A 14,807-nucleotide genomic window follows, 5' to 3' on the forward strand; every position below is an offset into this window, starting at 1 on the left:
GGAACCAATGACAAACTAATGACTAAAGCACATACATTTAGAGTAGTTACTGAGGAACCAATGAGAAGCTAATGACTAAAGCACATCCACTTAGAGTAGTTACTGAGGAACCAATGACAAACTAATGACTAAAGCACATACATTTAGAGTAGTTACTGAGGAACCAATGACAAGCTAATGACTAAAGCACATACATTTAGAGCAGTTACTGAGGAACCAATGACAAACTAATGACTAACGCACATACATTTAGAGTAGTTACTGAGGAACCAATGACAAGCGAATGACTAAAGCGCATACATTTTGAGTAGTTACTGAGGAACCAATGACAAGCGAATGACTAAAGCACATACATTTAGAGTAGTTACTGAGGAACCAATGACAAACTAATGACTAAAGCACATACACGTAGAGTAGTTACTGAGGAACTAATGACTAAAGCACATTCATTTAGAGTAGTTACCGAGGAATCAATGAGAAGCTAATGACTAAAGCACATACATTTAGAGTAGTTACTGAGGAACCAATGACAAACTAATAACTAAAGCACATACGTTTAGAGTAGTTACTGAGGAACCAATGACAAACTAACGACTAAAGCACATACGTTTAGAGTAGTTACTGAGGAACCAATCAGAAGCTAATGACTAAGCACATACATCTAGAGTAGTTACTGAGGAATCAATGACAAGCTAATGCCTAAAGCACATACATTTAGAGTAGTTACTGAGGAACCAATGAGAAGCTAATGACTAAAGCACATACACTTAGAGTAGTTGCTGAGGAACCAATGACAAACTAATGACTAACGCACATACATTTAGAGTAGTTACTGAGGAACCAATGACAAGCGAATGACTAAAGCGCATACATTTAGAGTAGTTACTGAGGAACCAATGACAAGCGAATGACTAAAGCGCATACATTTAAAGTAGTTACTGAGGAACCAATGACAAACTAATGACTAAAGCACATACACGTAGAGTAGTTACTGAGGAACTAATGACTAAAGCACATTCATTTAGAATAGTTACCGAGGAATCAATGAGAAGCTAATGACTAAAGCACATACATTTAGAGTAGTTACTGAGGAACCAATGACAAACTAATAACTAAAGCACATACGTTTAGAGTAGTTACTGAGGAAACAATGACAAACTAACGACTAAAGCACATACGTTTAGAGTAGTTACTGAGGAACCAATGAGAAGCTAATGACTAAGCACATACATCTAGAGTAGTTACTGAGGAACCAATGACAAGCGAATGACTAAAGCGCATACATTTAGAGTAGTTACTGAGGAACCAATGACAAGCGAATGACTAAAGCACATACATTTAGAGTAGTTACTGAGGAACCAATGACAAACTAATGACTAAAGCACATACACGTAGAGTAGTTACTGAGGAACTAATGACTAAAGCACATTCATTTAGAATAGTTACCGAGGAATCAATGAGAAGCTAATGACTAAAGCACATACATTTAGAGTAGTTACTGAGGAACCAATGACAAACTAATAACTAAAGCACATACGTTTAGAGTAGTTACTGAGGAAACAATGACAAACTAACGACTAAAGCACATACGTTTAGAGTAGTTACTGAGGAACCAATGAGAAGCTAATGACTAAGCACATACATCTAGAGTAGTTACTGAGGAACCAATGACAAGCGAATGACTAAAGCGCATACATTTAGAGTAGTTACTGAGAAACCAATGACAAGCGAATGACTAAAGCACATACATTTAGAGTAGTTACTGAGGAACCAATGACAAACTAATGACTAAAGCACATACACGTAGAGTAGTTACTGAGGAACTAATGACTAAAGCACATTCATTTAGAATAGTTACCGAGGAATCAATGAGAAGCTAATGACTAAAGCACATACATTTAGAGTAGTTACTGAGGAACCAATGACAAACTAATAACTAAAGCACATACGTTTAGAGTATACTGAGGAACCAATGACAAGCGAATGACTAAAGCACATACATTTAGAGTAGTTACTGAGCAACCAATGACAAACTAATGACTAACGCACATACATTTAGAGTAGTTACTGAGGAACCAATGACAAGCGAATGACTAAAGCACATACATTTAGAGCAGTTACTGAGGAACCAATTACAAGCTAATGACTAAAGCACATACATTTAGAGTAGTTACTGAGAAACCAATGACAAGCGAATGACTAAAGCACATACATTTAGAGTAGTTACTGAGGAACCAATGACAAACTAATGACTAAAGCACATACACGTAGAGTAGTTACTGAGGAACTAATGACTAAAGCACATTCATTTAGAATAGTTACCGAGGAATCAATGAGAAGCTAATGACTAAAGCACATACATTTAGAGTAGTTACTGAGGAACCAATGACAAACTAATAACTAAAGCACATACGTTTAGAGTATACTGAGGAACCAATGACAAGCGAATGACTAAAGCACATACATTTAGAGTAGTTACTGAGCAACCAATGACAAACTAATGACTAACGCACATACATTTAGAGTAGTTACTGAGGAACCAATGACAAGCGAATGACTAAAGCACATACATTTAGAGCAGTTACTGAGGAACCAATTACAAGCTAATGACTAAAGCACATACATTTAGAGTAGTTACTGAGAAACCAATGACAAGCGAATGACTAAAGCACATACATTTAGAGTAGTTACTGAGGAACCAATGACAAACTAATGACTAAAGCACATACACGTAGAGTAGTTACTGAGGAACTAATGACTAAAGCACATTCATTTAGAATAGTTACCGAGGAATCAATGAGAAGCTAATGACTAAAGCACATACATTTAGAGTAGTTACTGAGGAACCAATGACAAACTAATAACTAAAGCACATACGTTTAGAGTATACTGAGGAACCAATGACAAGCGAATGACTAAAGCACATACATTTAGAGTAGTTACTGAGCAACCAATGACAAACTAATGACTAACGCACATACATTTAGAGTAGTTACTGAGGAACCAATGACAAGCGAATGACTAAAGCACATACATTTAGAGCAGTTACTGAGGAACCAATTACAAGCTAATGACTAAAGCACATACATTTAGAGTAGTTACTGAGGAAACAATGACAAACTAACGACTAAAGCACATACGTTTAGAGTAGTTACTGAGGAACCAATGAGAAGCTAATGACTAAGCACATACATCTAGAGTAGTTACTGAGGAACCAATGAGAAGCTAATGACTAAGCACATACATCTAGAGTAGTTGCTGAGGAACCAATGACAAGCTAATGCCTAAAGCACATACATTTAGAGTAGTCACTGAGGAACCAATGACAAACTAATGACTAAAGCACATACACTTAGAGTAGTTACTGAGGAACCAATGAAGAACTTCTCAGTAGTAGTTTGGGTTAGGTAGGTTCGTTCTTCAGTTATTACTGTAATGTATTGTATTGTAAAGTGTTACCCAAAGTAGTAGTAGTGAAAGGAGAAGTTCACTTTACTATTCGCCATTTTATGGAGATGTTTTTCTGCTAATTGTGCAATCCAACACAGATAACCACGTTGCCTTTAAGGCACTCCTCCTCTCCTCCACTTGTGAGTCATTCACTGCTTTTCTTTTTCTTTCATCAGCATTTTCATTGCTGCTTTGTTTTTTTTCCCACAAACCAATTTCCATCAGATTTGGATTTCAAGAGACAGGAAGCTGCGGATGGACAGGATGTTGGATTTTCTTAATCATTCACCCGATCCCTCACTTTCCCCCCCGGAATGTTTTATTGCTGTTCTTGTTGTCTGTTGGATTGTTGTGCTGCCAACATTTCTCCAGAATCTGAGCTCTGAGCCCTTTTCCTGAGAAAAATACAAAACAAATGGAGATTAGATTCAATTCCAGCATTCAAATGCAAGGGCAGATAACAGGAAGAAAGGTTTGGTAAGATATGTGTGATGCCTACTGTGACATATTTATCTTTACAGTAGATTAAAACAAGATTGTATATGACAATATATTTCAAAAGGGTTATTATCTCTGCTTTTTTCAATCTGATTGGCTCCTGTGGGTATGACTATACAGAAAGTGGGCATATTTTTGTTATTTTACCAAGCAGTTATGGCAATTACAGTAAAAAAATCATTATTTTATTGACAAAATCAAATAATTTGCTCATTTCAACCATAGTAGTGAAAAAATATATATTTTATTTAAAAACAAAATTCAAGAATCCCCAATTTCTGATTGGCTCATTTGGCTGTGACGTATACAGGAAGTGGCCACGCAAGCAACCGGAACCATAACATGGCTATCTAGCTACTCTTCCTTCTATCGTCTCTTATGTCACATTTAAGTATCGGGTCACATTTATCGTGTTTTTAGTTTAACCATCAGATGTTAATAATGTAAAATATTTCACGTACCGAGTTTTAAAACATGTCGCTAGCCGCCGTTAACCAGCTAGCTAACCAGCTAGCTTGCGTGTGGCTGCTGTCCGATGATGATTCGTGTCACTCTGCAACGTAAGTTTACTTTTAAACCCAACTATTTCAGTACCCTGGCACTTTAGTGGAACGAAAATTGAGCTTAAAATATTATATAGCTATAACTATATTGTTAAAAGCTACATAAGTAGTTTATAGTGAACAAACGGCCTGTTAGTGGTAGTTTTTTGTTTCTCTTTCAGGTGACGACGAGATGCCGCAAACGGTGGCGAAACTGCCGTGAAATCAGAATGTGACTCCCGAAGCCAGTATTCAGGCTCCCCCCCTGCTGTAGTCTTAGTTTTTAAGTTTGGCTTTAGGATGCGTCTGGAAGAGCTGGCCAACGTCGTCCTCAGGGTGCCCAGCATCTTGGCCCTGGACCTGCTCTACAAGTGTGACGTCGAAGGCTTAACGGAGCACCTCAAGGCCAAAAATGAAGACATGCTCTTCAAATATAAATATGTCATCTGGAACATGTATTACCTTGGTGAGTGACGGAACTCCAAGTGTAGCCTTTACGGAATTATTGATGCTCGTTTGAGCTTGGCACTGTCAGACAGTTGTTGATGTAACCATGTTTATTATAGGACTTGTTATTTGCATTAATGATACATATTTGTAAAATATAGCTTTTTTTTTTACTCATTTAATACCTTTCTGATGGTGTCAACCAAAACTGAGCCATATAAGGTATAATATTAATCATCCTTTATGCTGGTTTCAAGGTCATGTGATCAATGCGGTGGTTCTGGTACTGCCGCTGAGACACATCGTCACGCTCTACCTCCACATCCTGGCCGCCATGCTGCTCTACATGGGCCATCAGATTTCCACGTGAGATGCGCTCTTTGACGACTTCAGCTAGATCAGGGGTCTCAAACTCAATTTACCTGGGGGCCACTGGAGCTAGGGTCTGGGCAAGGCTGGGCCGCATCAGGTTTTCAAAAAAAAAAAAACGCATTTATTAAAAACAGAAAAATATACAAACTTTTTCAGTGCTTTGGTTCCGATTTTCTACAAGAAAAGTTCTGATAAAACATTCCACTGTTTTCAAATATCTTAATTTTTATTTTTCTGCACAAAATAAGATGAAAAATAAACAAATCAAGAATAAAGAAAATCAATCAATCAGTAATAAATAAATATAATAATAATAATAAAATAAATAATAAAAAACTTAAGAAACCACATATAGTTGGTGGGTAAAATGAACAAAGCATTATTAGAGCCCTGTAGACATGACAAAACACGACTATAGTCACATTTATACTTCTTTTTATTTACAACATATTGCGCAATTGCAGGGTCTTGAGACACATGCTAACTCGCAAACGAGAGAGCTAGCGACCTAAACGGTAGCCTTCAAGTTATTTCCTTTAAACTTAAATAGCCAAAAACTTACCACTTCCACACGGATAGGGAGGATAACTATTAACAGTTATTTAACCTTTAACATGAACATTAATCAAACTTAATAATTTTTTCTGGGTACATGATACCATACAGCATCCATATCAAACTTGCACGGGCCGCACTAACATTAAACTTTCATATCAAGGCGGGGGGCCTCAAACTAGTGTCTTGCGCGCCACATTTGGCCCGCGGGCCGCGTGTTTGAGACCCCTGAGCTAGATGCTTAACTATGCATGCATTTTCTCTACGTGGTCATCTTGGCATGAAGCACTTGTTTTCCTGTCATTGTCACAGGGAGTATATCCGGGAGGAGCTGCAGTCTGGCTATGAAGGAGCAGTGTACCTCCATTCTTTGGCCTTCAATAGATTTGCTTCTGCGCTGACAAGTGAGTCCTTAAAAACGTCAGACTTGAATGATGTAAAATGATGGGAAAGTGGAGAACAAACACACAAGGCACAGCAGCAGAAGAGCTGCTCTCATGTTAGACTCCAAAAGTGTGAAAAACAGAATTTCGAATAAAGTTGGCAACATTGATCCCTACTTCTGTGTCTTCTAATTCTAAATCCAGTTGTCGCCTTTGTGTGGCACCCAGGTCAGATCATTCTCAGCACCCTGTGTGCCTTCCTGATGAAGACCAGAAAGGTGTGGCTGTTCTCTGCTCACATCCTCCCCCTGCTGGCCAGATTGTGCACTGCCTCCCCCGCCACGCTGCTCACGGTCAACATCTTCTCCACGGGGCTGACGGGAGCCAGCATGGCCGTCTTCCTCCTGGCCAACCTCTTTGTGCCATATCGCCTCGCCAAGGCTGCGTATTCACAGTTCCTTCAGCTGGAGGTAGACATTTCATTTCTTATCTTCAGTCAAAATGTGTGTTTTTTATGCTTTTTCTGCACCCTCAGGTGATTGAGCTGTACAGGCTTCTGGCGGTGGGAATCTCCCTGTGGAACCAGTTCGCAGTCCCGGTGCTCTTCAGCATCTTCTGGTGTGTCCTCTTCGCCGTCCACCTGTGCTCCGACGCCATGTCTGGCTCCGCCTCCACCTTGCATCAGGGCATCATGTTCTTCCTGCTCACCAGGTGGGACGTGCTGAGCGCGCGGACTCGTGACACGGGACACCAGACATGTTCGGTGATAAGTTGTTGCTCCGCAGTGTTTCGGAATGTTGTGCCACGCCGTACTCCCTCCTGGGTCTGACCTTTGTGGTGTCCTACCTGGCTCTCGGACTGCTCAACCTATGCAAGTTCTACCTGGGGGGCTACGCCGCTGTACAGAACGAGAACGTCATGCACAGGTGACATATTCCATCATTCCAGCATCAGTAAAGTACGTATACCGTATTGTTTACAAAAAAATGATATTTACCGTAGTTATATGTACAGATTTATAAATATGGACAGTACTAGTCCAAACCTTTGACTGACACTTTTTAAACTATGGTTTGAAATGATTGGTTTATATTTACAATACAATCACAGCCATCAGGTGGATTTCTTCACTGTTATTTGATTTCCTAAGGAGGCAAAATGAAGTTTATATTTGAAGTGAGGCCGTTTTTTCGTGTGACTTTTATTTGAGGCCTCGGCATTGATTCGAGCGGAGGCCGCTATTGAAGGAAATACAGTCGTCATAACACTCAGTAGAGCACAGTTGTCCATGCATTTGCACACGCGTCAGGGCTCGACAATAACGATGTAGCGATGGCTTGGGGCAAGTTAAAACAAAATTGGGGCAAGTAAATCCAATCAGTGATATTCCCGTCGGGAATGCACTTTGGCATGCCATACTGGCAAGAGTTTTTTTTTTTAAAGCGGTTCTTGTTGGGTGTTGGTAAAACACGGACTGCGTAATTCCGGTGGTAATTTGCAAACCAATCCTTGCAAATCTCGAAATGGACCAATCAGAATGGTTTATCAGCCAATCAGCAAACCTAGTCAAGCCAATCAGCGATGGTTTGACTAGGAAAACATCTATCATGGCGTCCCTGCCAACATGGTCTAATTCAGGGGTCACCAACCTTTTTGAGGCCGAGGGCTACTTTGTGAGCACGGATATTATGAAGGGCTACATGACCTGTTTGCGGTGAACTTCCAAAATGACAAAACTGCACGGATCACTTTTTAGTAATGAGAACAAAAGTAATAGTAGTAGTAACACTATGTGAAGCGACTGCTCACATATCAATGTTCATTATTTTCCACAATAATGGTAACAAAAACATATTTTTTAACAAGAAGCATTTATTTATGTGTTCACATATTTGAAAGTCTTTCTGTGATTTTTTTTTCACCGCCTAGTGAAAAAAAGTCCTTTGTTTGTCCAAAGCTGCCTTTAAGAAACGGGCCTTTTCCGTCCTTAATGCGCTGCCGGGTGGCTAGCTCGCATTCAAGCTTTCGTGACAACTTTTGAAGCGTCTCTCCACATTGTGCCGCTTTGGTATTGCAACAGTCGTCCCGCAAATAAGACACATACATTTTTCTTCAAAATACGTAAAGAAAAATTCTTTCTCCCAGTCACTGTGGAAAATGTAAGTCCTTTTTCGCTTTTCTGCCATGTTTTTGCTGCACGATGATGAGGAGTTAGGCGATTAGGGCGGCACGGCGGTCTAGTGGTTAGTGCGCAGACCTCACAGCTAGGAGACCAGGGTTCAATTCCACCCTCGGGCATCTCTGTGTGGAGTTTGCATGTTCTCCCCGTGCATGCGTGGGTTTTCTCCGGGTACTCCGGTTTCCTCCGACATTCCAAAAACATGCTAGGTTAATTAGCCACTCCAAATTGTCCATAGGTATGAATGTGAGTGTGAATGGTTGTTTGTCTATATGTGCCCTGTGATTGGCTGGCGACCAGTCCAGGGTGTACCCCGCCTCTCGCCCGAAGACAGCTGGGATAGGCTCCAGAGGAAAAAGCGGTAGAAAATGAATGAATGAATAAGGCGATTAAAAAAATACATTAATGTAAGCAATTCTGATTCAAAATTTAAAGCACAAAATAACAATCATAATTTGTGACTAGTGCTATTTTTAGAAGATGACGCCCATGCGGACCACTTAAGGCGCCCGCGGGCACAGCGTTGGTGACCCCTGGTATAATTCTTCAACAACTTGTGAAGGAAAACAGCAAAAAATGATGAACCAGTGCCTCCTAAACAAGTATTTTTTCTGGATTAAAAACACTTTACTAGTACACAAATGTGTGTATTCAATAATGTTTCATTGTGGTGCACAACTTCTAAAAGGCAAAGTGCCTAGAAGTCTCTTGATAATCCAGATTTCCATGCAACGTCATGATCTATGTAGGAAAACAACCACAAGAAATGATAATCATTTCATTTTTATTTGAGATTCTCATGCGGCACGGTGGTCGAGTGGTTAGCGCGCAGACCTCACAGCTAGGAGACCAGGGTTCAATTCCACCCTTCACCCTCGGCCATCTCTGTGTGGAGTTTGCATGTTCTCCCCGTGCATGCGTGGGTTTTCTCCGGGTACTCCGGTTTCCTCCCACATTCCAAAAACATGCTAGGTTAATTAGCCACTCCAAATTGTCCATAGGATTGTCCATAGGATTCCCCATTGGCAAGTCATTTCTGTTCTTAATGTCGCTAACTATCCCGAACGCTGCTCCCGTTGTGTAGAGGAGTGACCGAGGGCGTCACGCTGCTCCTCCTCGCCCTCCAGACGGGCCTGCTGGACATGCAGGCCATGCAACGCACCTTCCTCCTCAGCATCATCCTTTTCATTGTTGTGACGTCCACTCTGCAGTCCATGATTGAGATCACCGACCCGGTGATCCTCGCCCTGGGCGCATCCCGCAACAGGTTGCAGATGCTTGGATTTGATTGGCCGATGGTTTTGGCGCAGATGAGAATTTCAACTGGTTTTCCCTTTCAGGAGCCCGTGGAGGCATCTGCGTGGCCTCAGCATGTGTTTTCTTTTGCTGGTCTTCCCAGTCTTCATGGCTTATAAGATTTCCCAGTTCTTCCACATGGACTTTTGGCTCCTCATTTTGGTGTCCAGCTGCATGCTCACATCCCTTCAGGTATGTTCAAATCCCCTAAAGCTTATATGAAGGACTTTTTTTTGAAAACGTGTACTCTGTTGTCTAGGTTACGGGCACGCTGCTCATCTACTCTCTCTTCATGGTGGAGCTCTTCCGGAGCGACCCCATCGAGAACCTGGACGAGGTGATTTACTGGGTGAACGCCATCAGCCGGGTGCTGGAGTTCGTGGTGGCGCTGTGCGTCGTGGTGTACGGGACCTGGGAGTCGCTGTTCGGCGAGTGGAGCTGGATGGGCGCCTCTGTCATCATCATCCACTCCTACTTTAACGTCTGGCTGCGCGCGCAGTCGGGCTGGAGGAGCTTCCTGCTGCGCCAGGAAGCGGCCAAGAAGATCAACTCCCTTCCCAGAGCCACGTCTCAGCAGCTGCGGCGGCACAATGATGTCTGCGCCATCTGCTTCCAGGTCCGTAATAATGTGAATTACTTGAATTAATAGTAGCTCCTCCTTGTGACGCTGTTGTAAAATGTCACACCCATCATTCTTAGAACTGTAGGTGTGTCTCCTGGAAGGATAAAAGCTATTCATAAGTCATCTTAACCTTAAATGTCCTGCGCTCCACTGAGTTCTATTCTAGTGTTGAATTTCTGCAAAAGCCGATTAAAGACATTCGGATGCTTTAGTGAGAAATGTAAAAGTTGTTAACGTTTCATGCTGTAGTTTCGCAGCCTTTTGATTTGCTACATCAGTAAATTCCCGCACATTTGACCTGGAGGTACGCATTTTTAACATTTTAACTCAACTCACAGAATGGACTCCAGTGGACTTTAATTGAAAACCAAGACAATCAGTACAACTAAACAAATGACTGTAGTATGTGACATAGTACTGAAATGAAACTTTCACAGTTTGTCAGATATTTACGCTACATGTACAGTAGGGTGCATCAAATTTGAATGGGAAATTTTAAATTCATAATATCAATTTGGCTGCCATTGAATTTTTTTCTAATGAACATAAAAATGACTTTTGCAAAGTTTTGAGGAAATCCATTGAGATTTAGGGGTGCCACCTCACACATAAACTTTTGTAAAATTTCGGAAAATGTGCAATTTCTAGTCTAATTGCCAAAAAGTTGACCTGGAAATGTTGAGTACAATGAACTTCTATACAGCATCATTTTCTATAGGGTTATCAAAGGGGGCCCAGACCAAAGACCAGAGGGCAGCATCTTAGGACAGCTGGTGGGTTGTGCTGTACAGTGCCTAAAATAATACATGGACAAGTGTATATCAGATTATGTAGTACTACAGTACCACTCTCAATAAATATGAGGCATCAGTAATACTGTCTACTCTATATTACTGTTGTTGATGTTATGCTTGCTCAGCTATTAGCTAACTGTCATTAGCAAACTGTAGCTAGCTAATGTTAGCTACAGTAGAGGCAATGAGCGCTAAATACCTATAAATATGACTATAAATCATTCAAATTACAAAAACAAAACCACAAATTTGTTAGTAATATGTAATAGGAGTATAAATACCAACAAAAACATAAAGATCACCTCAGAGTTCTTGAGCTGCAGTTTTTGCTGACCTCAAATCTCCATGGCGACCATTGAACTGTTCACCACTTTATTCCACAAAAACACCCCTAAATAATCATGTATTGGAAAAAATATTTTGTATGTGTTGTTTCTACATATATTGGAACACTTTTAGTACCCAGCCATATCAAAATTCAATAATTGTGTTTTTTTGATGCACCCGAATGTACAGTCATCTTGTTTATTATGGTTGCTCCAGACACGACTGTGATAGGTGAATTTTTGTAGTTACAGTTACCTATTTACAACCTTCTAAATACAGTTTTTAACGTTATTAAAACCCTCTAGACATAAAACTACACTCATATTACCCAATACTATATGTATATTTATAGAAAATAAGACCGATATTATTGACTGTCACCACTCGCCATGGCGTGGGTGCATGTCTTTGTGGACGCAGAAAATGAGCAAAAAAAAAAATATGTTAGCATGTACAAATGTCACTATTTGGTAATGCGACAAACAGGATGCGGCAACATTTGAGTGCCGCTTCTCCGTCCACATGAGTGGAGCTAAAAAAAAATAAAATTAAAAACACAGTCACCGTCTGTCATGCACATTTTGGCCAATTAAAAGCCGGGAAAAAAGAACCAGAGCTGACTTGATTGCGCAGCCAACTGCTGAGCCAGCGTTAGTTCTGATGAGTTCATGGTAAACAACGGTACGTTAGTACAGCTGACTAGCGTAACAGACATCTGAAATGGGTAGATAATACTACTAATAATAAAGCTGTGCACTAATGATACTTCAAAGGTAGCTACCGCCATCTTGACTTAACAACTGCATCAGGAAGTTGCCAACGTTTTGCCTGACGCATCAACGTACGGCCGTGATGTACTGTCCCCAAATTCCATCTCCCCTTAAAAGTATGCGACCGCGTCACTCTTAACTCGATCTCTTTTGACCGCTGATGTGCACCCCAGCCATAACTCGCCAAGCGTCACGCACGTCTCTGTTTGCAGGAGATGAGCGCCGCCGTCATCACGTACTGCGGTCACTTCTTCCACGGCAACTGCCTCCGCAAGTGGCTGTATGTGCAGGAGACCTGCCCCATGTGCCACCAAACCGTGCAACCCACGCCACAAGCCAACCACGGCCAGGAAGCCGGCGGCGGTCCGTCAGCGGCTGGTCCTCGGGGGGACTCTGCTTCTTTGGGTGAAGAACTAAACACAAACTGTGAAGAAGAACCCAGCGCCAATGATACCGATGATGATGATGATGCTGCTGTGGAGCTGCTGGAGGAAGATGACAACATGGCGGCAAATGACTCAGGCCAGGGTGTTTTTTTCAGTTCCAGTCCTGTGTCCAGCTGCTCCTCCAGAGGCTCCCCTGGTTTAAGACCATCGGGTCAGAAAGAGGACATCGGTGAGAATTTTGGGGACACTTGCATGGAGTCGCCACTGTCAACAAGAGACGCAAATCAATGTGACAGCCTCTACGGTCACCAGCACCACGCGTCCGTCCAGTCATGTCCAGACAGCTCAGAACTGTTGGACTCTGCAGACAGGGCTCATGGACACAACTGCGATTGTTCAGAACTGGACCCGGGGAAGTTCTGAAGGACACAGAACCGGAATCATCCGCTCCTGGCACATATATTATTTTAAAAAACTTCTATTTTTCTATCTGTTTTAGCCTTTTATCCACAAAGAATAAACTTTCTTCAGCAGTTTTTTTTCTATGTGACATGATCCTTTTTTTGGTCTTGCTCCCTATCAACCTAAGAGCAAAGGGAGAAGTTTTGTTTAGAGCAGGGGTGGACAAACTACGGCCCGGGGGCCACATCCGGCCCGCCAAGTGTTTGAATACGGCCCGCCCAATCTTTCCAAAGTATTTCATTTAAACTCAACATACAACCTGGCAGCATGGCCTGAGCCAACCTTTTGATGGTTTTATCAATTTCGTTTTTTGACATGGTCTGTTGTTTACAAAGTGCTCCTGAAAAAAGGGACACGAGCACATAATAATAATAATAATTATTATTATTATTATTAGATTGTTATTATTATTAGAACTATTATGGTTATTATAATTATTATATTAATGCTAATTATTATATTATTTATATATAATATTATTGTTATATTTGCATATTTTACATAAAAAATAATATAATAATTATTATTTTAATTTTATTGTAATTATTATAATATTTTATTATTTTTTAAAATATTTAAATATAAATAGAAAATAATAAATAATAATAGCAGATTGCATGACAATTTTACAGATACAATAATACCAGGTGGACTGTTATGTCCCCCCCCCCCCCCCCCCCCCGTAAATTTTGTCATATCAATGCGGCCCGCGAGTCAAAAAGTTTGCCCACCCCTGGTTTAGATCTTCAGTGCTTTGGCTATATTATAAAAAAAAAAATACACAATTGATTCCAACAAAATGTTCCGTGGCAATGCATGTACGTATGTGCTTACCTTGGAAGGAATATTTGCTGAATTTGTGGATGAAAGTGTACTTTCTTGCAAAATCCTGACATCTTATGTCTTTCTCTATGAACCAGGAAGTAAGATGCTAGAAAAGAAATGGACTGATGAACAAATATGATGATTTTTACTATTCAAATTTGTTGTTGGACTTTTTTTGTTTTACTTTTTGCTGCTGGAGTCAAAAATTGTACAGTGCTTTCCTCTCTCATTTACTCATAATCAACCTGCGCTCTACTGAAGGCCATTCTAGTTTAGTTGATCCGTTTTTATTGTGCCTTTTCCTGGGATGACTTTCTTCTGACACCTGATTGGCTAACACAATACATTGGACAAACTCCTGTAAATATTACCACTTTGTTAAAAAGTAACACACTAAAGCCAAAATAGCAGATTTTATATGTTTACTATCAAAATGTTAACACCCCCAGTCAGTCAGTCAGTCAGTGCCTTTGAAGGGACCCCGACCCCTGGCCCCCCCACCGCACTTACGAGGAAATTCCATTAATGTGCTTGAGTTTATTAAGCAAACATTTGTCAGGTGCTAAATTGGTTCAACTGTACATAAATCAACTGTAAAGGATGTAAATGTATAGCATCTCTGTTAGGTTAATTTAACATGTTTACTTAGAGGAGCAAAATACTGTCATTTTCTTTTTTCTGGTAGTTTTCATTAATTTGGCACATTTTTAGACATGTGACTCAGAGTTTTAATTTATTGATCAGACTTTTGTACTGCTAATAGTACTGGGAAGACAACTTGTCTCTTTTCATGACAAACATAACAGGTACAATAAATCTATTCTTAACACAATATATTGAAGTAAGTAATTATTCCTATTTTCCTATACTGTGGATTCCTGTAAATATAAGCTGACTAA

The 14,807-nt window shown here is 40.6% G+C and overlaps 1 protein-coding gene across 1 annotated transcript; it reads left to right on the plus strand.

The window, feature by feature from the left end:
- Nucleotides 1-4,255: 4,255 nt before the first annotated feature.
- On the plus strand, nucleotides 4,256-13,540 carry LOC131132159 (RING finger protein 145). Its single transcript, XM_058077532.2, has 11 exons — nucleotides 4,256-4,508; nucleotides 4,673-4,956; nucleotides 5,195-5,303; nucleotides 6,177-6,268; nucleotides 6,476-6,717; nucleotides 6,783-6,958; nucleotides 7,033-7,173; nucleotides 9,511-9,693; nucleotides 9,767-9,914; nucleotides 9,982-10,338; nucleotides 12,448-13,540. The coding sequence occupies exons 2-11, from the start codon at nucleotides 4,791-4,793 to the stop codon at nucleotides 13,042-13,044; spliced, it is 2,211 nt and encodes a 736-aa protein (XP_057933515.2). The 5' UTR covers nucleotides 4,256-4,508; nucleotides 4,673-4,790; the 3' UTR covers nucleotides 13,045-13,540.
- The last annotated feature ends 1,267 nt before the right edge of the window (nucleotides 13,541-14,807 follow it).

Source organism: Doryrhamphus excisus, linkage group LG14, assembly GCF_037039965.1.
Source record: "Doryrhamphus excisus strain RoL-2023G ecotype Guam linkage group LG14, RoL_Dexc_Guam_v1.1, whole genome shotgun sequence".
Taxonomy (NCBI): Eukaryota; Metazoa; Chordata; class Actinopteri; order Syngnathiformes; family Syngnathidae; genus Doryrhamphus; species Doryrhamphus excisus.